At 42.0% G+C, this 23,443-nt stretch overlaps 2 protein-coding genes and 2 long non-coding RNA genes across 5 annotated transcripts; all 4 read right to left on the bottom strand.

Moving 5' to 3' along the window:
* Nucleotides 1-911: 911 nt before the first annotated feature.
* On the bottom strand, nucleotides 912-5,404 carry LOC137723374 (phospholipase A(1) LCAT3). Of its 2 annotated transcripts, XM_068462560.2 has the most exons (11): nucleotides 5,058-5,404; nucleotides 4,225-4,316; nucleotides 4,006-4,133; nucleotides 3,712-3,847; nucleotides 3,552-3,603; nucleotides 3,215-3,315; nucleotides 2,758-2,937; nucleotides 2,187-2,344; nucleotides 1,735-1,789; nucleotides 1,455-1,508; nucleotides 912-1,305 (listed from the first exon to the last, which is right to left on the bottom strand). In XM_068462560.2, exons 1-11 carry the CDS (start codon nucleotides 5,278-5,280, stop codon nucleotides 1,126-1,128), a joined length of 1,359 nt encoding a protein of 452 aa, XP_068318661.1. In that variant the 5' UTR covers nucleotides 5,281-5,404; the 3' UTR covers nucleotides 912-1,125. The 2 variants fall into 2 exon arrangements, with proteins under 2 accessions (XP_068318661.1, XP_068318662.1); XM_068462561.2 differs by lacking the exon at nucleotides 1,735-1,789 and having other exon boundaries at nucleotides 1,073-1,305; nucleotides 5,058-5,386.
* Nucleotides 5,405-6,246: 842 nt separating this feature from the next.
* Nucleotides 6,247-8,107, bottom strand: LOC137722538 (large ribosomal subunit protein eL38z/eL38y). Its single transcript, XM_068461565.2, has 3 exons — nucleotides 7,957-8,107; nucleotides 6,767-6,950; nucleotides 6,247-6,496 (listed from the first exon to the last, which is right to left on the bottom strand). Exons 1-3 carry the CDS (start codon nucleotides 7,957-7,959, stop codon nucleotides 6,474-6,476), a joined length of 210 nt encoding a protein of 69 aa, XP_068317666.1. The 5' UTR covers nucleotides 7,960-8,107; the 3' UTR covers nucleotides 6,247-6,473.
* Nucleotides 8,108-11,488: 3,381 nt separating this feature from the next.
* LOC148697685 (uncharacterized) lies at nucleotides 11,489-12,370 on the bottom strand. The gene is made up of 3 exons (XR_015961278.1): nucleotides 12,284-12,370; nucleotides 12,080-12,189; nucleotides 11,489-11,563 (listed from the first exon to the last, which is right to left on the bottom strand). It is a non-coding gene; the product is annotated as an uncharacterized LOC148697685 (long non-coding RNA).
* A 6,310-nt stretch (nucleotides 12,371-18,680) lies between these two features.
* Nucleotides 18,681-19,562, bottom strand: LOC148697684 (uncharacterized). Its single transcript, XR_015961277.1, has 3 exons — nucleotides 19,476-19,562; nucleotides 19,272-19,381; nucleotides 18,681-18,755 (listed from the first exon to the last, which is right to left on the bottom strand). It is a non-coding gene; the product is annotated as an uncharacterized LOC148697684 (long non-coding RNA).
* Between the last annotated feature and the right edge of the window lie 3,881 nt (nucleotides 19,563-23,443).

The following is a 23,443-nucleotide window of genomic DNA, read 5'->3' as shown; positions in this document are numbered from 1 at the left end:
AGCTGTTAATAAATGCCTGATTCTTAGGAACAGGTTTGTTGCACTTTCAGTTTCAAGCTTAGTCAAATACCACGATTCTAGGAGCTGTAAAATCGTGGGCTGTTGCATTTACATTCCTTTATCTTGTAAAGCCTTTTAAAAGGCCATTATCATCTTTGAATTAATTAGCAAATCCTTCCTGAAAATAGTGTGCATCAGTTTTTCTCCTTGCTCAGGTTTCTTGTGGTTCTTTGGGTTTTAACATGTTACTAGTAAGAAATAAGCACATTAAATCGACGTTTAATTAATAATCTAATTATCAACAATTACATTATTTGGTTTAAAAACTTGGTCTCCCTAACATTACTCTGTGTGTGTGTGTGTGTGTGTATGTATGAGATTCCAGCTTGTTGATTTGGGTGGGCAGGCTGAATGTATCCATCCTTGTGTTTCCCTAGCCTTAGCTATGATTTAATTCAATACTATACGTATATCTGTATAGTAATTCATATTCATTAAAAGTTATTGCGATTCTTCTACTACAAATTAAGTTCGCATGATGTTCTTCTAAAGTGTTTAGTTTAGCGTGTTTAATTATGATTAAGTGTAATGTTATCTTGAGATTAGATTCTGGTCTGGTTCACCCTCACATTAGCAAACTTGGCCCTTTTACAGCTTTAATTGATCATCTACTTGCCACTAGCTGCCCGGGTAGAAGATTTGTATCCTTGATTTGGGCAGGCCGAGCAACTGCAATTTGCAAACTTGCAAGGGGGACAAGATTTACCAAGCATGGCCCATGGGGACTCGCTTTTTTCACTTCACTTGGTTTCCAATTCCATGGTGCAAGAATATAAGATCGACAAAACGTGTTTTCCATAGCATAAAAGTAAATGACAATCATGTGATTATTTTAGCGTATGTAAATGTGATTTAAATTTAATGTCACAGTACCACCACTTGATTAACTATTCAAGGAAATTAACATGCATGCCAACAACACTGTACATACAATACTGAAATAACAAATAGCACTCAAAAGTCATAAATAAAGAATTCAGTACAATTTCAAGGTGCTATCCCAGCAATATTATTTTTACCATGGAATGTCCTCTAATTAATTTTCAAGCAGATCGAAAAAGGATTTCACACATTTGCATGCTTATTTGAAGAGGCGTCTGCAACTTTGGATATCTTAGAATGTCTGCTGACCTTCTGTTCGACTCCCAACCACCTTTGGATATGTTGAAAAACTGTTTTGTCCCGCAATAATTCCCGGTGCCTTGCAGCTATTGCTACTCTTTCCACTGCAGCAAATCCATCTGCCTGTTCAATAGTAATTAAGATAGAAAGTTCGATCAAATTCGCTCAAATTCTGAAACCACAACAATACTTCGCAAATAAAACCCAGCAGGAACTATTGAATAGAGCATATATATTAACACTAGGATCATATGAAAGGTCGGATAGCGCACCTTTGCTGACTCAGCCGGAACTGTTTCATCTCCATCCACATAAGAATACTGAGGCTGGAAAGAAAGAGATCGTGTAAATCACAGAGAGGACATAGGGCATAAAAGCATTAACATCCCAGGGGTGCATAATCTGTGTCAAAACTGGAAGCTACTATTAAAGACTACTTCAGCGATCAGAGATCAAAGGACACAAGATCTAGGCTGTTTAAAAGTTAAATCTTTGAACCGATGGGATACCTACACACATGACTTAAGGTTTCACAAACAGTAAATAACTCACAATTGAATGGCATATTTCAGACAGGTCCTGTATTGGAGATGTCTCCGAACCGTAACTGCATTAGTAATATATATGTCGGATCACTACCAAATTAACAGTTACATAACTCGATAGGGAGATGATACAGCTTATGAAATAAACAGAATGATACACCTCTGGATTGTATATTCATCAAACCATTTTATTTTACAATGTCAAACCTTGAGAACTTCCATTTAAATTTGTTCTGCTAGTCAATTTCTACTAGTTCTTTATTTTATTTTGCAAAATTAGCTCGCACGTGTACTAAAATAATAAACATCTCCGTCTCAACTGAGCAACCAGTCATACCAAGGATTGCAAACCCTGTTCACATGTTTCCTGTTTTAATTTAAGTATGGGTCCAGCTGCTACTTATTTTGAATTTAAATTCCTTAAATATTCTTAATTCATAAAGTAGTTCTCTTACGTACCAAACATCAAAAGGGGTGTCGAACGATGTGCCATAAATGTTATAGAAGCTGACGCTATCTGGTAGTTTAGCACTGTTCAAAACTTGGCGAGTCTCAGCAGCCCATCTGAGAATAGAATGGTTAAATGGCAAAGCTACCGTTTTACCATCATAATTTAGCTGCAATGAAAGAGATTGACATAAGCTCAGGCTATTGATTAAGAGAGAAAGAAGTAATGGCAAGACATTCGGATATGTGCAGGGAGACAAAACTCGGACAACAATTGCAACCTCAAACAACTATTGTCCACTGGCATTGACAACATGATTGATGTGTTACTAGATAAAGTTGTCTATAGTGCTGGGCTGCTAGCATAGTGTATCCATCTTGAGCTCTGATAAGTATTGGATTTAATCAATATTAGATGTATAATTGTTTTCCTAAATACAGTACAACACCACACCAGAAAGCAAGATTTGCCCCAATGGTTTAGGCACATGAAATAATACATAACAAAACAAGCCAAAATAACGCAAGAAATTTTGAAGACTTTTCCAGAGTTTTGTAGAAAGAAAAATCAGAAAAGTGGTACCTCATTATGTATCAATGCTTCTTCAAACAAGGGAATGCTTTCAATTGGGCCATAAGACTCCAAATCAACCAAGGTTTCTCCTTCTGTAGAATTGTTCCTCCAAACCTGAATTTCTGGGCGCCTTTTCCAATTAAATTTTGGATTTGCCAACATCTCATAGATTGATGGACACTCAACCAACTATATGTGAAAACAAATTTATTCAGATTTAGTTCTTCCTAATAGCACACCTTATCGAATAAAAAACGGTAAGAAGTTAAGAACTGAAAAATGTAGCCAAATACTTGTTAGGGATGAAATGCTATAAAGAACAATAATATCTTTATTATTTTGATTGGCTGGACGGATATGCCCAACTTCCTAAAAAAGGAAAATAAGTATGCAAGTCAATTACATATTACAAGAACGACATTGAGCAATTCTTTATGGTGTTCAAGTGTTTAATTCAATGTATTACCAGCTGGTGCATAGTCCACCTTGATACAAAAAAGTAACTTTCCAAGCCTTCAACAAACTGTAATCCAGTTAAGAGAGAATCATTGATGCATCCTGGTGCACCTGTAATTTGAATTTTATAATCAACAATCAGGGATGAAAGCATAAATATCGCAATTTTATCAAATGCTTTGACTCCCAGTCTAAGAAGACTAAATATTGGGATGTTGAGCAAAAGAGGCCGAAAGGGAATGCATAGTATGGTTTTCTAGCTACCTGAGAAGATTCAACGAACAGATTTCACTAAGTACCGCTGACATATGTCCAAATACGAAGACAATTGGAATAAAGGAAACTACCTTGAAAAGGGCAAGCTATGCAGATCCATTTACTCACGTACTTCGAAAATACCTGCCAATCAATGATTTGCCTCTAGTGAGAAGAGGAGTTTATATTTTCAGCATATATTTGATGACAATTCATAAACTTCAACTAGTCACCAAGAGACAGTATGCGCACATCATTATGGAGTGACATAAAACATGTGACTAGCAGTCCACCCATTGAATGCGAAATTATATTCACTTTTCTACCCCCAGAAGCCTTGTAAGCAGTTTCCAGTTTCACCTTAAGACCTTCCATTAACTTGTCAATTCTGCCAACATAATAACCACGGTGGTCAGAATATCGCAAACAAGGAACCCAATTGTCAAACATGGTTGTGATAGTTCAAATACCACAAATGGTTGCTTGCATACAATTACTATAAAAATTTAGCCACCAAAAAAAAGTAACCAGCTGAAAAGAAGTTACCTATTGCTTTGTCGAAAATCATATCCGTATCCAAACAAAGTGGTTCCCTTCTTATATCCACATCCGACAAGCATATCAATCATATCATGGAACTGGTATACCTCTTTCAAACGTATCAATTTGACAAACTGGAAACATGAAGAAATATAATATAAGCCCATAATTCAGTGATGTCATAACCAAACTATGAGAATCCATGGAGACAAGTATAATTCTAACCCAGGAAGGATCTAGAATATCAATTGCATACAGGCCGTAATCATCATCTGGGACCACAATTTCAGTGTCTTTGTCTAGCGTTTCAGTATAACCTGGAAAGGCAAATGAGTCTAGTTAGAGACTGATTCTACACAGAACTAGAACATCAAATAACAGACACAAAATTGGAGATGAATTTGTGATTTCCCTAGACTAACATGTTTTAGGCATCTTACATGATTCAAATGGTAGGAAACCAACCTGGTGGCCATTGGATTTGATGCTTCATTCATGTTTATGAGAAGATCATACAAACTAATCTTGAAGGGAAATGATAGCTCTTGAAATAAAATTTTGACTTGGTTTATAAATTTTGAATGAAATCGTAACATGATAGATGAAAGTTGAAACATGTTTGCATATATCCAATTGATTCGAATGCATGTGACGATATCTTAACAATGAAATGGTAAATCTTAACACTGACTAAAAGTATCATGTTATGCATGGTCTCTTCCCAATCCCAGTAGAATCCAGCAAGCAAACAGTGACAGATGAGACGATTGAAAAAATTCCACACTTGTCTTTGTCTTGTCTTTCTTTCCTGCATACATTTTGGTTTGGTTTCCCAATTGCCACCGACCCAAAACAAGGTTCTCAATTTCGAAAGAAAACAATAAAAAGACCAACACTTAGACTTGTCTGTCTGAGTCTCTCGCTTGTATAATCTTGCTCCAGAGCTAATTGCAATTGTGTGTGTTTATGGATGGATGGATATATATACATACAATATTAATATTACGCAAGTATAAACAGGAGGGAGGAAGAGTGTATAGAAAGAGAGAGAAAGCAACCTGTTTGGGGATTGTAGATAGACCATAGCTTCTTCTTGAACTCCAAGTCAGCCAATAAGATCCGGACCCAGACCCGGGTGTCGAACCCCAACTTCCTCCTCTTGGAGTGCAGAATGGAGCCTCCTATGCCAGAAACCAGCAGCACCGGCTCCACCTCCGTGTCGGAGGAGGTGCGGTTCTCGTGTTCGAAGTCGAAACAGGGGCAGAAGCAGCGGCCTGCCATGGATATTGCTATGCCGTTGTTCTCTTCTCTTCTCGTCTCCTCTTGTCTCTCCCACAACTACTACGTATGCAGAGTGAGTCAAAGTGACAAGTAAGAGAACGGCATCACATCCACATGTATGTATAATGTTTTTGTTTTTGTGTCGTCTACCTAATATGCGTAATGCTAGAGAAATTGAATTTATAGGTAAAAATTTGTAAATTAAATGATAAATTATCAATAAAAAATGAACACGTTTTTTAATGCTAAAGAAATAATTTAATTGTCAATTTCTATGTAATTTAAAATTATTGTTATTATTAAATTTTTTTATCAAACCATAAATTAGATGTTATTATTATCCTGTGTTTGGCTTGTTAATCACCTTGTGTGCATAATTTTTTATTTTTATGTTTTTAATATCAAAATTTCTAGTGCAGAAACGAGGAATAGCTCCGTCATTGGGAATGAGCCAAAAAATGTCCTCAAAGTGAATACTGAAGGATTTCCATCTTGTTGCATTTGTTTTATGCTTTTATTAGGGGAAGTAGCTCATATTTTGACACTTTTCTTTTCCGTACATGCGACTTTGAATTATCTCATGATTATTAATTTTAAAGCAACTGCTTGGAGGTTATGTTTTTAGATATTTGATTTTTACCGAACTCTTTTTTATTACTTAATTTTAAAGTGAAATAGTTTTTAAACTCCCCACTCCCCCTCACCAACTTCTCTGGCTCTCCCTCTAATTAGTTTAGGTTGTTGTTGCACCAAACCGTCCAAGCCAGTGCCTCCGGCAATTCAATTCAATAGTTATCCATCGGATGAGGCCGGATAATGCGAGTAGTCCGACATACTTCCCAAGGCATATAAGAAGCATATCCCAAACGAAAATCTCTTGCTCACATTCTAGATTCTACCTCTGTTTCTGTTTCCAATTCCATTTCCTTTCAAAACTGTTAACCGTTAACTCCGAACAACAACACGGAAACACAAACCAGATGGATCCGTAACTAAAACATCTAAACAAATCACTTACGTCACACACACACACACACATTAACCACAAATATCACGGCATTTTAACATCTAATACCAACAACGTTATCATCATCATCCGGCCATAATAATCTTTTTAAGTTCAAACAAAAATAGATTTCATTCCATTGCTGCATTCACTAGAATTTGCCCACCAGCTACTCCAAAATCCTTGTTCAAAGGTCCTGAACGTTCAAACCTACAAATCCAAAGTAAAAAAGAAATAATTAGTTTTAACTGTGGGTGAGCTTATAAAACAAAATAACAGATGGAAGTCCCCCGACTCAACACAAACTACTCTTCTCCAGGATTAAATAGATTCCACTGTGCTCCACAACCGAAAAATAGAACAACAATGGCAACAACATAATAAACAAGAGGGATTCATGCACCTTAATTCACAATAAGAATATACTAGTACGAGTTGCCCACCGTAATAAATTACATCAGTGATCACTAGAATTTATACCTGGAGGAAGAGATTGCTTCAACTTGTCAGCCTTCTCGGAATCAAACACACAAAGTGTGTAAAGGTACTTGGAGCACCGAACCTTGAACTTGACAGCATCCTTGGTCCTCTTGATTTTGACATTGCGGGCATCCTTCCTTCTTGCAGTTAGAAGGAAATCCTTGATCTCACGGATCTGCTTTGGCTGTTGGTGCACACACATAGTGTAAACATCACAGATCATTATACATTCTAAAGTTTACATCTAAGTAAGGCATGTATGTTCACATGTTTCAACATCTATTATCCAATACTTGAACAGATTTATAACAGAACCAGATTCTTAGCGAGTAAATTACTTTTTAACATGATTATAAAATCTGTACTGGTAGAAGGATACAAGAACAATGATGGGTGAAACACCAACAAAGAGGATTATACAAAACACCGTCAGACGCTTCATATGAAAAGACCACATGTGTTTCATTTCAACCAACCTAAGCAAAATTTACCACGAGATCGATACTAAAATGAAAGTCGCACTATTCTGTGACCTTGAAATAGTACCCTCTGGTTCAAATTTTAGAATAAAAATAGTAACGGAATTTTAGAGCTACAACAAACCAGAAGCATTGGGGAATATATAAGGCCGGGAGCATGAAAATCATGAAAGCAGCCAGAGTTCCTTTTCCAGAATCATAAGGATCAGATCCACAGTTTTTTCGATGAGCTCCAAAACACGAAATAAACAAGAAAGAACAAATAAAAAATGAAACTAAATTCTAAAAATGTTTGAAAATGGCTAATTTCCCGTTATTTTTAATTTGAATCGTATAATCTCTTCTCATCACTCATATCGATCATGTCGTGAATAAATCAAACATTGAAATACACTCTTACTTAAAAGTGGGCAATCCCACATGCTCAAAGCAAATCAAACAAAGGATGATGCTGATGATGAAGATGATGCATTATCTATCTATCTATCTATCTATCTATCTGTCTATCTATCCATCCATCTAAATTGAGTATAAAGAAGAGATGAACACAATTCTTCCTTTGATAATTATATGATACAAGATACACAAGACAGTAGATTTGGTATCAAATTCATAAAGCTCATCTTACAAATGCAAATTCAAACAGAAAAACCACCAAGTTCCAAGTGAGAAGGAAGATGCGCGCAGCAGTAAGGGTGGAAACGCACTTACCATTTTGCTTGGTCGAGACCGGAGGCTGCGAGTTCTCTCTCAAAGTCCGAGGAGGCTATGTACCAGATGAAACCCTAATTTAGTTTTATAACTCTACTTACATTTTTGTTGCCAGTTTTGTCCTTGGGGCTTTGTTGTGTTGTGATGTCCAAAAAGGTTGATGGGTATATGGCTCTCAAATCAATTATAAGCCCATTTTTCAATTTTGTAACTGTATATTGGGCTCAATATAGATTTCATAAGATCAGCTTGTACAAGTCTAGCATTTTCTTTGGTGCAAATATGCGTTGCGATTTGGGTTCGAAGTTGGCAGGTATTCTGCGTAAGCAGCAAGTTAATGACCCGGGCCTATACCTTGGAACCCCTTCAAATTGGGGTAGGTCTAAACGCCATGCACTTGCGCATGTCAAGGGTCGGATTCTGGGGAAGCTTCAAGGATGGAGGTAGAACCTTCTCTTCCCAACTGGAAAAGAAGTTTTGATCAAAGTAGTGGCCCAGCCCATTCCAACTTGCTTGATGAATATTTTCAAGTTCTTGGTCTCCATCTGTAAGAGCAACTCCACCCCTAAAGACTTTGCGCCAGCACTTAACCCATTTATCCACTTCAGTGAACAGTAATAGACCCAATGAACAGTAATAGGCCAAAGCATCTCCATCCCAAAAAAAATGTGCTGGCACCTAGTTTAAAAATGCGCTGGCACAAACGATCTTCACCACTACAAAATGCGCTGGCACCCAGTCCATTTAAAATATTAAATAAATTTTTTATAAAATAATAAATAAATAAAAATAGTTTTAATTTCGGATAGGATTTTTAACCAATCTCGTCACGCCATGTGTCATTATCCGAACGTACTATTTTTTGAATAGATTTCCGCTAAGATTTTCAACCAATCTTGACAACCCACGTGTCACTTCCTGTTTACAATAATTTAGGCAAGATTTCGATAAGATTTTTAACCAATCTTGTCACGCCACGTGTCATTATCCAAACGTACTATTTTGTAGATAGATTTCTGATAAGATTTTCAACCAATCCCGACACGCCACGTGTCACTTCCTATTTACAATAATTTAGCCAAGATTTCGATAAGATTTTCAACCAATCACGTAGTGCCACGTGACATTGTCCAGAACCTCATCTTCTTTTTTTTTGTCCATATAAACCCTACATCCCTACATCCATCCTCACACTAAACTCAATCCTTTTTTTTAGCTCAGAATTCTTCTTTATCGTTTTCAAATCTTGAGTTCTTACAATGTCTTCTTCAAGGAGAGCGTATAAACAGTTGCAAGAGCAGCAGAAAAGGTTGTTGGCACAACAGGAAGAATTGGTCAATCTTGACCAAGGTGGAGGTGGAGATGAGGTCTTCGCAATGGAGGAGGATGAGGATGATCACCATAGAAGGCGGAGGGCCTCACATTCCGGCCGTATCATGGAAGCTATGGGTCAGATAGCCAAACCCAGACGTGCGGCAAACATCGATAGAAGAAGGGAAAGACGAGGTAAAGATCTCTTGGAAGATTATTTTATTCCTAACAGCGTTTTCCCGGATCATGTTTTTAGACGTCGTTTTAGAATGCAACGAAGTTTGTTCGATAAAATCATGAGTGATGTTTACAACCATGATCCATATTTTGTGCAAAAAGAGGATGTTTTTCATGTTCTAGGTCTTCTTCCTGAGCAAAAAATTACGGCTGCCTTGCGAATGCTTGCATATAGAGCATCTGCAGATCAAGTGGATGAGATCGCAAGGATGGGAAAAACAACAGTTCTGGAGTCCCTGATGCGGTTGGGAAAAACAACAGTTCTGGAGTCCCTGATGCGGTTTTGCTCTGCAATTGAAGCCCTCTACACCAATGAGTACCTTCGGCAACCCACGCCAAATGACATGCGAAGGCTTCTGAGGAAGGGTGAGATGCGAGGCTTCCCTGGCATGATTGGAAGCATCGACTGCATGCACTGGACATGGAAAAATTGTCCAAGTGCGTGGCAAGGAGCTTATGGCGACAGAAAATGAGCCAAAAGCATCATTTTGGAAGCGGTGACTTCTTTTGATACATGGATTTGGCATGCTTTTTTTGGTGTTCCAGGAGCTCAAAATGACCTAAATGTCCTTGCCCAATCTCCAGTGTTTGATGAACTGCTACAAGGAAATGGGCCGAGATGCACATATTGGGTTAATGGTAATAAATACGAGGGACCATACTACCTTGCAGATGGTATTTACCCAAGGTGGTCAACATTTGTCAAAACAGTGCCACATCCGCAGAGTGAAAAAGAGAAACACTTCGCAAAGTGTCAAGAAGGGTGTAGGAAGTATTAAAAATTGTGGGATAAGATAGTATTAAAAAATACGGGTGTAACACAAATAAATAAATTAAAATATTGATGGACGTTGACACACCCCGACCGAGATCGGAGCGTGCTGGCCGTCACACAAAGGTGACGTAGCCATGTGCACGTGCGGAAGCTAAAGTAGTAATATGAAAGTACGAATAAAAAAAAAAAACTAGCATACAAGTACTAGAATGAGTGCTAGTTAGTGCGATACAAATTCAGAGCAGGTCTATAGCAGTCCAATTAAAACAACAACAGTAGTACGCCCGAAGGCGACCCTACAATGGGGAGTGTCTGTCAGAACGCCGAAAAGCTCTCAAGGGAAACCACCGCAACGGCTAAGCAACTAGAACCTGGAGGGGCGCAAAACAAAAACGTGAGTGGGCAAAAACAAAGCTCTTTGAAAACCATTTCATAAAATACTTTCTAACCCCTCGCCGTAAAACCTGTATACTTCCCAGAAAATAAACATATATACGTATGTGTAAACATGCAAAACATGCTCAAGGGTATACCAATCATGCTCAAGATATGCCATGCCAAAATCTCAAAGTGATATGCAAGTGCCCAGGTATAATCATAATCAATATCATGTAATCAGGCAGCCGGAGTCACCTACGTGACCTGTACGGCTACATCTAGAGCTCAAATCTCAATCTCAATATCTAAACCTGCCCACAAGTCGGAACCACCTAAAGTGGTCTGTACGACAAGCCTGGGTGTAACATATATATACGCTCTAGTGCTACGATCACGTGAAGGCTGTGCGAATAATCGCGGGTCACCTACGAGTCGGAACCACCTATCGTGGTCTGTACGACAGGCCTATGCACCTAGCTTGGATCCAAGCTGAGCGTATGGTGCGGGAGGTGAACAACACGTGAAGGACTGTGCCCTACTCTGGGCGGGAGCACTAACACCGGGGGTGCAGGTTATGAGCTCTCTAAGCATCTTTAACCACTATTTAATGCAATCGTTAAATAACGCTTACCTGGTACTTACCTATGCCTCCACAGCACCAAATACACATATATATATATATATATATATGCCACTACTAATACATGCGATGATGCGTAAACAATATTCAAATGATGCATGGCATAAAACATATAACCTTTTCTATTTAATTTCTGGGAAATAATATGTATATAGGTATATACGGAAAACAAAAGCCCACTCACTGGTATGTAGAAGGGTCGTAGCCCCCCTGTCTCGCGTGTGCACGCTCGTCCTCTGGGTACGTGTCACCTAAATGCGAAACAACTATAAAAACGTTAACTTTAAAGCACATAACCCGTTTCTCGTAATAACTTCTCATACATTGCTCAAAATGGACAAATGAATATACCAACGTGCTCTACACAACCTCAGGATCACAACCATATTTTTAAAATAATTTTTGGACCCCGCACGCGCCCCCACGCGCCAGCACAGGCACGGACCTACGCGCCCCCCACGCGCGGCCACGTGCCAGGCACACTGACGGTGTCAACAGACGCCGTCAGGAATATTCCGTTAAACTGACGGAATATTCCGTCAAATCTAACCGGATACCGTCACCGCCGTTAGGAATATTCCGTCAAACTTGACGGAATATTCCCCTTTCTTCTCCGGCCTACCCTCGCCGGACTCCGGTCGCCGGAAACTGGGAAAAACTTTAAACTAACTATTCTCCTTCGTTTCTCAACCGTTTTCTATGATTCTTGGACCAAAAGAAAGCCCTAAACTAGTAGAATCACGTTGGACCACTTTTAAAGGCTAAAAGTTACGAAATCTTACCTGTGCAAACAACCAAAACCGGCCAACTTCGAGTAGGACGATCCCGACGTCCAATTTCGTCCAACGAAGCACTCCGAGGCTCCTTGGGACACCACCAAGCTACCTACGAGCTTAGAAATCCCAAAAACTCAACGTATAAATTTTGCATGAACAGTACATAAATCGGGGCTTGTGAATTCGACGTGAAAACGTTGAGGTTCCTACCTGAAAATGGTATGGTTGTGCTCGCCTCGACCTCACGAGTTGAATGGTGTCCTTAGTTTCCTCGATCTGTCACGGTTTGAGGGGTATAAGTGTTGGTCCGTACGTTTTTAGGAAGAAGAAGAAGGGTAGAGGACTCGGGAGAGAGAGAAGACAGAGGGAGAGAGAGAAGGATAGTGTCTGTGTGTGTGTGGGAGTGTGTGAGGTTCCAAACACATGCCACAACACAACAAACAACCAAAACGTGACGAAAGCACACTAGGGGTAAAATTGTAATTTCATACGTACATTTCGGTATTTCCGGGACGGGATATCACAACCTTCCCACCTTAAAAGAATTTCGTCCCGAAATTCAAAACGACCAAATAACAACCCCTAGTGGTTAAAGAACAACCGGGGATACAAATCCCTCATCCGATCTTCTGTCTCCCACGTAGCTTCCTCAACTGAATGGTTCCTCCACAAAACCTTCACTAAATTCACTGTCTTGTTCCTCAAAACCTTCTCTTTCCAATCAATGATCGTCACTGGTTCCTCATCATACGTCAAATCTGGGTTAATCTCAAGCGGTTGAGGAGGTATCACGTGAGATGGATCAGCAACATAGTGTCGGAGCATAGACACGTGAAAAACATTATGCACTCTAGCCAACTCCGGAGGCAACTCCAACCTGTAAGCTACCTCACCAACTCGTTCGGTGACCATGTATGGTCCGATGTACCTAGGACTCAGTTTCCCCTTCTTTCCGAACCGCACAACACCTCTCCACGGTGAAAGCTTCAGAAATACCCAATCTCCGACCTCATATGTTCTGTCCGTAGCACGCCGATCCGCTAGACTCTTCTGCCTGTCCTGAGCTGCTTTCAGGTTAGACTTAATCACCTGAACATTCTGAGTAGTCTCCTCGACAATCTCTGGACCCACTAAAACTCTTTCTCCAACCTCTGACCAACATAACGGTGTGCGACAAGCTCTGCCATACAAGGCCTCAAATGGCGCCATGCCAATGCTCGAATGAAAACTGTTGTTGTAAGCAAATTCCATCAAATCCAATCTTTGATGCCAAGCGTCACCAAACTGCAACACCGAAGCTCGCAGCATATCCTCCAAGGTCTGAATAGTTCTCTCTGACTGTCCGTCTGTCTGTGGATGATACGCCGTGCTGTAAAGTAATCTCGTGCCTAAAGCTTCCTGGAAAGCTACCCAAAACTTCGATGTGAATCGTGGATCACGATCCGAGACAATACTCACTGGGACACCGTGATACTTCACAACCTTTGAAATAAACAACTCCGCTAAACGGCTCAGAGAATACTTCTCTCTCACAGGAATAAAATGAGCCGACTTAGTGAGTCGATCGACGATCACCCAAATGCCGTCAAAGCCATTATGTGTACGTGGGAGCTTGTACACAAAATCCATGGTGATATTTTCCCATTTCCACTCTGGAACGGGAAGCGGCTGCAACAACCCAAACGGCTTCTTCCTTTCTGCTTTAACTTGCTGACAAACAGCACACCTGCTCACATACTCGGCTATCTCCCTCTTCATACCCGGCCAATAATAAAACGGTCGAATGGTATGATACATTTTAGTAGCTCCTGGGTGCATGGCATAAGCCGAGATATGTGCTTCATCGAGAATTTCTTTCTTCAACTCCACACTCTTAGGCACAAACATTCTACCTTCTAGCATCAACATGCCATCCGAATCCCGAACTCTGAGGTCCCGCCTCCTTCCTTGCTCTCGAGCTTGAATAAGTTCTTGAGTCTCCTGGTCAGTTACTTGGGCTTCAAGCACCCGATCAACAAGTATCGGCCTAACTTGAAAATTAGCAAGTAATGCCACATCTCGATCTTCGGCTTCTAGCCTTACCCCCGTAGTACGCAAGTCCACCAAAAGAGGAGCACGACTAGCGTACAACGCGTTAATACGGCCCTGTGACTTCCTGCTAAGTGCATCAGCCACTACGTTCGCACGACCAGGATGATAATCAATCGTGCAATCGTAATCGCTGAGCAACTCCAACCACCTCCGTTGACGAAGATTGAGTTCCTTCTGAGCAAAGAGATACTGGAGACTCTTGTGATCCGTAAAGATCCTGCACTTTTCTCCGTAAAGATAGTGCCTCCACAACTTTAACGCAAAAATGATAGCAGCCAACTCCAAATCATGTGTAGGGTAATTCCTCTCATGAGGTTTCAACTGCCGCGAAGCATAAGCAATCACCCTACCATGCTGCATTAATACACATCCCAAACCATTCAAGGAAGCATCGCTGTAAACCTCGAAATCACCACTATCGTCTGGGAGTGCCAAAACAGGTGCATGAGTGAGACAATGCTTCAACTGTTGGAAACTCCGCTCGCACCTATCATCCCACTCAAATTTGACATCCTTCCTCGTTAACCTCGTCAACGGCAAGGCAATCACCGAAAAATCCTTAACGAACCTCCGATAATACCCTGCCAAACCAAGGAAACTTCTCACTTCGGTGACGGTTCGCGGTTGCTCCCAACTCTCTACCGCTGCAACCTTCTGAGGGTCAACCAAAATACCCTGAGCAGAAATGACGTGTCCCAAGAACGCAACTTGGTCTAACCAGAACTGGCACTTGCTAAACTTAGCATATAACTGGTGTTCCCTCAACCTTTTCAACACCAAAGTAAGATGTCGAACATGCTCCGCTTTCGACTTAGAATACACCAGAATATCGTCAATGAAGACAATGACGAATCTATCCAAGTAAGGCTGGAATACTCGGTTCATCAAATCCATAAAGGCGGCTGGTGCATTCGTCAATCCAAATGGCATAACCAGAAACTTGTAATGACCGTAACGAGTCCTGAACGCCGTCTTAGGGACATCATCCCTACTGATCTTCAGCTGATAGTAACCAGACCTCAAGTCTATCTTAGAGAACACGCAAGCACCTCTCAGCTGATCAAACAAATCATCGATACGAGGCAATGGATAACGGTTTTTAATCGTCACCCGATTGAGTTGCCTGTAGTCGATGCACAGTCTCAAAGTTCCATCCTTCTTCCTCACAAACAACACCGGAGCACCCCAAGGCGAAGTACTAGGCTGGATAAATCCCTTATCTACTAACTCTTGCAGCTGAACTTTCAATTCCCTTAACTCCGCAGGAGCCATACGATAAGGAGTTAAAGAAATAGGATTGGTACCTGGAATCAACTCAATGGTGAACTCTACGTCTCGATCTGGGGGTAACCCAGGTAAATCCTCAGGAAATACATCAGGGAAGTGTCTGACCACTCTCACATCCTCTATTCTGCTAGTAACAACCTCATCCAGCACCACATGAGCCAGATACCCCTGACAACCCTTAGTTAACAACTTTTTCGCTCGTAGCGCCGAAATAACGCCATATCTCACCCCACTCTGCTCACCCACGAAAGTAACCACAGGTAGTCCAGGTCGGTGAAACGTAACTACTTTCCCGTAACAGTCAATGTTGGCACGATAGAAGTGCAACCAGTCCGTGCCCAGAATCACATCAAAGTCCACAATATCTAACGGGATAAGATCGGCTGACAAAGCAACACCCTCTACGATCACTGGACACCCCGGGTACACACAATCTACAACGCAACTCTCTCCCCTAGGCATAACAAACTCTAAATCATACCCTAGGGGTGTGGGGCGAGGTTGCGTCGCTTGAGCAAATGTATGAGAAATTACGGAATGTGTAGCTCCACAATCAATTAAGACTCTAGCAAAACAACCAAGAATGTTCAACGTACCCATAATCAAGTCTGGGTTGTTCTGAGCGTCCTGCAGAGAAATATTGTGAAGACGCCCCTGTCCCTGCTGACGCCCACCGCGGCCTCGGCTCGCCTGAACACCGCGTCCCTGAGCACCACGCCCCTGACTGGGCTGGCCTGACTGTCTCGAAGATCCTGCACTGCTAGTGGCAATCTCCCCCTGCTGATACTGTCCTCCCTGATACCACTGTGAACCACCCGCTGGGGCTGGAGGATACGGCATATAGCCGCCTGAATACTGGGGATAGCCACCCTGGGAATAGGGATCCTGAGGGTACTGATACTGCCCCGGAGCATAAGGGACAGCATCACCCTGATAGTGGTAAGCACCACCTCGACCCGTCTGGCCGTAGCTACTAGGACCCTGGATCTGCTGGAGTGGTGCAGGCGGTGGCATAAAGGTCTGCTGTGGTTTCTGCTGCTGCTGACCCTGGGGACAATTTGCCGCTCTATGTCCCACCTGTCCACATGTGAAACAACCGTTGCTACCACGTCTACACTCACCGAAATGTCGGTTGTTACACCTGCGGCAAATAGGGGCTCTGCCTCGCCCACCATCGCCCTGCCTCTGGCCTCTAGCGCCACCAGAAAATCTACCTCCACGGCCCTGCCCAGTGGCACTGAAGCCACCACTCGAAGAACTAGAACTAGCTCCACCTCTCTTGAAGTTCTGAGTCTGTCGGGGCCCGAGCGATGCCTGACCTTTGCCTTTGTCATCTTTCTTCTGGTTGCCGTCCTTCTCTTCATCCGTATCGCTCGACATATTCTCGGAATCCTCGATCCTCAACAGTATCTCATAGAAGTCCCGATAAGTCTCGCTGTGGACCGTAGACGCCATAGAACGCCACTTCTTCCTTGTGCCCAGACGGAAAAGACGGAGCATCTCCGCCGGATTACCAGCGACATCAGGGTGATAACGGGACAAGTCCGTAAACTTACGGTAGTACTCATTCGCTGACATCTTCCGCTGTTTCAGTTCGGAAAACTCCTGCTTCTTGCGGTCAATGTACTCAGGGGGTACATATCTTCTCCTAAACAACCCCGTAAACACGTTCCAATCAATCCTCTGATCCGGAGTCAACCTACGGAGCTCCTGCTCCCACCAAGCTGCCGACTCCGTATCTAGAAACCAAGCGGTCGTCTCGACCCACCTCTCCATAGGCAAGTTCCCCTGATTATGTAGCACCCGGAAGGTCTTCTCTATGTGTTCTAGCCAGCGCTCTGCACTCTCGGGTCCCTCACTGCCCTTAAACTTATCCAACTTCAGATTGTACATGGTCTCCAGAGGAGTCCTCTGGGGAGGGCGCATCACTGCCTGAAGGGCTGTAGCAAAAGCTTCCCCCAGCTGAGTAATATCGGGGAACATAGGCTCAGAAGAGCGACGGGGTTCCCGACGAGGCGGCATAGTTCTGACAGAAGACATCAAAATTATTAGAATACTCACAAGGACACAGAACTGCCAAACCTAGGCTCTGATACCAAACTGACACACCCCGACCGAGATCGGAGCGTGCTGGCCGTCACACAAAGGTGACGTAGCCATGTGCACGTGCGGAAGCTAAAGTAGTAATATGAAAGTACGAATAAAAAAAAAAAACTAGCATACAAGTACTAGAATGAGTGCTAGTTAGTGCGATACAAATTCAGAGCAGGTCTATAGCAGTCCAATTAAAACAACAACAGTAGTACGCCCGAAGGCGACCCTACAATGGGGAGTGTCTGTCAGAACGCCGAAAAGCTCTCAAGGGAAACCACCGCAACGGCTAAGCAACTAGAACCTGGAGGGGCGCAAAACAAAAACGTGAGTGGGCAAAAACAAAGCTCTTTGAAAACCATTTCATAAAATACTTTCTAACCCCTCGCCGTAAAACCTGTATACTTCCCAGAAAATAAACATATATACGTATGTGTAAACATGCAAAACATGCTCAAGGGTATACCAATCATGCTCAAGATATGCCATGCCAAAATCTCAAAGTGATATGCAAGTGCCCAGGTATAATCATAATCAATATCATGTAATCAGGCAGCCGGAGTCACCTACGTGACCTGTACGGCTACATCTAGAGCTCAAATCTCAATCTCAATATCTAAACCTGCCCACAAGTCGGAACCACCTAAAGTGGTCTGTACGACAAGCCTGGGTGTAACATATATATACGCTCTAGTGCTACGATCACGTGAAGGCTGTGCGAATAATCGCGGGTCACCTACGAGTCGGAACCACCTATCGTGGTCTGTACGACAGGCCTATGCACCTAGCTTGGATCCAAGCTGAGCGTATGGTGCGGGAGGTGAACAACACGTGAAGGACTGTGCCCTACTCTGGGCGGGAGCACTAACACCGGGGGTGCAGGTTATGAGCTCTCTAAGCATCTTTAACCACTATTTAATGCAATCGTTAAATAACGCTTACCTGGTACTTACCTATGCCTCCACAGCACCAAATACACATATATATATATATATATGCCACTACTAATACATGCGATGATGCGTAAACAATATTCAAATGATGCATGGCATAAAACATATAACCTTTTCTATTTAATTTCTGGGAAATAATATGTATATAGGTATATACGGAAAACAAAAGCCCACTCACTGGTATGTAGAAGGGTCGTAGCCCCCCTGTCTCGCGTGTGCACGCTCGTCCTCTGGGTACGTGTCACCTAAATGCGAAACAACTATAAAAACGTTAACTTTAAAGCACATAACCCGTTTCTCGTAATAACTTCTCATACATTGCTCAAAATGGACAAATGAATATACCAACGTGCTCTACACAACCTCAGGATCACAACCATATTTTTAAAATAATTTTTGGACCCCGCACGCGCCCCGACGCGCCAGCACAGGCACGGACCTACGCGCCCCCCACGCGCGGCCACGTGCCAGGCACACTGACGGTGTCAACAGACGCCGTCAGGAATATTCCGTTAAACTGACGGAATATTCCGTCAAATCTAACCGGATACCGTCACCGCCGTTAGGAATATTCCGTCAAACTTGACGGAATATTCCCCTTTCTTCTCCGGCCTACCCTCGCCGGACTCCGGTCGCCGGAAACTGGGAAAAACTTTAAACTAACTATTCTCCTTCGTTTCTCAACCGTTTTCTATGATTCTTGGACCAAAAGAAAGCCCTAAACTAGTAGAATCACGTTGGACCACTTTTAAAGGCTAAAAGTTACGAAATCTTACCTGTGCAAACAACCAAAACCGGCCAACTTCGAGTAGGACGATCCCGACGTCCAATTTCGTCCAACGAAGCACTCCGAGGCTCCTTGGGACACCACCAAGCTACCTACGAGCTTAGAAATCCCAAAAACTCAACGTATAAATTTTGCATGAACAGTACATAAATCGGGGCTTGTGAATTCGACGTGAAAACGTTGAGGTTCCTACCTGAAAATGGTATGGTTGTGCTCGCCTCGACCTCACGAGTTGAATGGTGTCCTTAGTTTCCTCGATCTGTCACGGTTTGAGGGGTATAAGTGTTGGTCCGTACGTTTTTAGGAAGAAGAAGAAGGGTAGAGGACTCGGGAGAGAGAGAAGACAGAGGGAGAGAGAGAAGGATAGTGTCTGTGTGTGTGTGGGAGTGTGTGAGGTTCCAAACACATGCCACAACACAACAAACAACCAAAACGTGACGAAAGCACACTAGGGGTAAAATTGTAATTTCATACGTACATTTCGGTATTTCCGGGACGGGATATCACAGACGTGGAATGCATATAAATTACATAAGAAATTACATAGAAATTACATAAGAAATTAAATAAATTAAAATATTGATGTGGGTGTAACACAAATAAATAAATTAAAATATTGATGGACGTGGAATGCATATTACATAGAAATTACATAAGAAATTAAATAAATTAAAATATTGATGTGGGTGGAATGCATATAAATAAATAAAAATATTGTTACCTTATCCGCTAAACTTGTCCCACTACGTAGATTACCAGAAGCATGAAAGATGTCGTTTTTCCAACAAGTAAATGATGCGTTGAGTTTTTTCCAACGACCTTGAAGACCTTGACTAGATCTGGCATCTTTTCCATGTACATCGCAAAACAATTTCGTAATTTTACTCCACATTTCTCGCTTATCCATCTCATTACCCGTAATCGGGTCATGAGTAGTGCGAACCCAACATTCACACAACGTAACATCTTCATTGAGCTTCCACGAAGTCATTTTTTTTCTCTCAAAGTGTACAAAATATTCAAATGTAGAAAGTGTAGAAAGTGTAGAAAATATTGAAATGTGGTGTAAGGTGGAAGATGAGGGTTAGGTATTTATAGAAGAAAAAAAATTAATTTTTTAAAATTTTTCTGTATTTTTAAAAAAAAAATCACAAATTTTAATTAATTTTTAATAAATTTTAATGTTGTAATTAATCTGGACCGTTGGATTTGAAAAATAATCAAATCCAACAGCCAACCAGCTGCCACGTGGCCAACGGTCAAATTTCTGACCGTTGGGCCTGTTTTTTTTTTTTTTTTTTGGTGAAAAAAACGTGGACGGTTGATATGTGATCGGACGGTCCAATTTAAAAGTCAAATTTAAATTTTTTTTACCGTTGGAAATCCAACGGCCTACAAAAACTAGCCGTTGGAAATCCAACGACTCTGAGGAGGGCCACGTAGCCCTCAGCCGGGTATATGTAAGTGGCCTGAGAAGCGGGCCCCACCGCTTGCAAACCTGTCGCCTACTCGCGCCCAGTTGCAAATGTTGTGCACGCGCCAGCCTTTTGGACCGGCTTCTGGGTTTGTCTGAAATGGGCTGGGCTGCTGCCTGGCTTGGGCTGGGTGCCAGGCTGTTTTGCGGGCTAGAGGTGTTGGACAGGGTGCCGGGCTGTTTTTTTCACTTGGTGCCGGTCCAAAATTTAAGGGCTGGAACTGCTCTAATGACCTCGACTTCATGCTTGCCCATTTCAGGTGGGTCCATAGGATGCGAAACGCAAGATACATTGGGTTGCGTTGGAAAAGTTAGGCTACCCGAAGAATGAGGGGGGTTTGGGGTTTCATTCTTTCAAAGATGTTAACTTGACGCTCCTAGCTAAACAATGTTGGAGGATAATTTGTGAGCCTAATGCCTTATGGGGGTGCGATTTTTGAAAGCTCGATATTTCCCCCATACTTCTTTCCTTGAAGCAAAGCAAGGTCACTGTGCTTCCTGGGGTTGGGCTAGCCTTCTTGAGGGTCGAAATATCATTATGGGTGGAGCTCATTGGCAAGTCATGAATGGGAAGAATATTAAATTTTGGGTGGACCAATGGCTGCCCAAGCTTCCTGCAGGACACCTAAGCCCTTTGGCGGGTGTTCAAATTGATTGAAATCAAACAGTGGATTCTCTAATTAGTCAACAATCTTCTTCGTGAGACTTGGAGAAAATCAGACCGCATTCCCTCAGAGGATCATGTAGCGATCCTTGATACCTGCATTGGTGCCTCTTAGGGTTGTGATCGCCTGGTTTGGCCTTGGGTCAAGAATGGCAGATTCTTGGTGAGGTCAAGGTACCATTGGCGACATTCTCATGGGGTGCCAAATTCTGCGAGGCCTTCCTCCACTCCTCGACAAGTGGGAAAGAGATGGAATGAGATTTGGAATATGCATGTTCCGCCAAAGGTTAAGTCATTTTTATGGAGGGCTCTCAAGGGTGCACTAGCCACCAAATTGGCCATATTCAAGCATCGCTCATCCCTCATTCCAATCTGTCATATTTGTAATGGGGAAGTGGAGTCTGTGGACCATATGCTTCTTATTTGCCTATGGGTTGGGCCTATTTGGTTTGTAGGCTCTCTTAACTATCGGGTTCTCAGAAGTCAAATCACTTCCCTTAATGGTTGGCTTCAGATGATGCCCTCGATGTGAGCAGAGAACAAGGAAGAGAAAGGTTGAGTGTTGACGATGATTGACTTTACCTGTTGGTAGATTTAGAAGGCGCGCTGTGCAATGATTTTTGCTCAAAAACCTTATATCTCCAAGCCAAGTCATTCACTTTATCTCCAGTGCGATGATCACCTTTGTGGTCATTAGTCTCAGGGTCCGTGTTCCCTCCGGTCCCAGTGATATCCCCCGATCTGGTACTACTTAGACCCTCAATCCCCTTCATTTTCGGAAAGTTAATATGGACGCCAACTGTTGCGTGGCAACGAGGATGAGATACTTGGGGATTGTTATCATGGATCAAGTTGGGGCATTTGTTGTAGCTTGACGAAGTTCAGTTATGGAGCCTTTATTGTTGGTTGCAGAGGCATTGTCTGTAGTTAGGGGGTGTTTGTGTGGCTCAAGAATTGGGATTTCCCAATATAGTGGTTGAATCAGATTCAAATGAGGTTATCTCTTCGCTGTTGAGGTCGATTCACCTTGGCGGCTGGGAGGATTTCCTGACCCTTGCGAGGGTCGTTCAACCGAGAGAGTTCTTTCAAGATTGCTACTGGTTTTGGACTCCAAAAACAACCAATTTGGTGGCGGACATGGTGCGTTGAGATCGTTTTAAGAGATGGATGCTGATACTTAGGTCGTGAGACCTTCATCTTCTTTGGTGCATGTTCTCAACTATGACGGTCCACCTTGCCCTTCTTCTAGTTTGTCCTCCCTAAATTGTCGAGGGGTGACGCCTTGCATTCAATGCAACGTCTAGTTTTCTTAATCCCCTTAATGATCTAGCTGTTGTTTGTATTATGTTATGTTCTCTGTTAGCCAAGTGCTTTTCGGCTTTTTTGGTACTCAATTGGCTTTAGCCCTGGCAATGAATTTACCAGTTTCACAAAAAAAAAAAAAACTTTGTACTACACCAACAATTGAACTAGCTCTATTGAGCTCAAATGTTTTTAGCCCTCTTGTGAATTTGATTAAAATCAAACTCAAAATTAAAAGGCTTAATATAGGAGTTTCAAATAGTGGGATGCAATTATTAAGCTCGCAACGATACAACAATAGTGTTATAGGAATCAAACTCATAATTCATGTATGTATATGAGTATTAAATTCGGATAAAGTGATGGAATGTCCAAAAGGCTAAATTCTATAAGAATTTATGTAGTTTACAAGAATTCTCACTTTCTTCCTTGCAATTTATTATATAGCACTTTCGTCTTTGTAGTTTCATTCCGTAAACATCGTTGGTCCAGTTTTTCCAACATAAATTTTCAAAGAAAAAGTGGAAGAGGTGCACAAAAATGGATGGAAAACCAACTTATTAGACGGATTTGGACTAAAGCGTAATCAAAACGAAACTCCGAGGATGAAAATGTAAACAAACGAAGTAAAGACTCGTTATTGCAATTTGGTCCCGAACAGTGCGAACAGCACCACACGTCACCCACAGCGTACAAGCTAGGCGGGTTTTCTCTGTTATCC

This window comes from Pyrus communis, chromosome 4 (assembly GCF_041283825.1).
Source record: "Pyrus communis isolate YQ-2024b chromosome 4, ASM4128382v1, whole genome shotgun sequence".
NCBI lineage: Eukaryota > Viridiplantae > Streptophyta > Magnoliopsida > Rosales > Rosaceae > Pyrus > Pyrus communis.
The sequence above is the reverse complement of the archived record's forward strand: the minus strand, read 5'-3'. Positions and strand labels throughout refer to the sequence as shown.

Excerpts from the sequence above, each read along its gene's own strand:
- LOC137723374 (XM_068462560.2), bottom strand. The coding sequence starts at position 5,280 with ATGGCAGGCCGCTGCTTCTGCCCCTGTTTCGACTTCGAACACGAGAAC. Across the intron at positions 2,345-2,757 it reads AAGCATTGATACATAATGAG|CTAAATTATGATGGTAAAAC; the intron begins GTACCACTTTTC and ends CTTTCATTGCAG. Across the intron at positions 1,306-1,454 it reads TTCCGGCTGAGTCAGCAAAG|GCAGATGGATTTGCTGCAGT; the intron begins GTGCGCTATCCG and ends ACTATTGAACAG.
- LOC137722538 (XM_068461565.2), bottom strand. Across the intron at positions 6,497-6,766 it reads GAAGCAATCTCTTCCTCCAG|GTTTGAACGTTCAGGACCTT; the intron begins GTATAAATTCTA and ends TTGGATTTGTAG.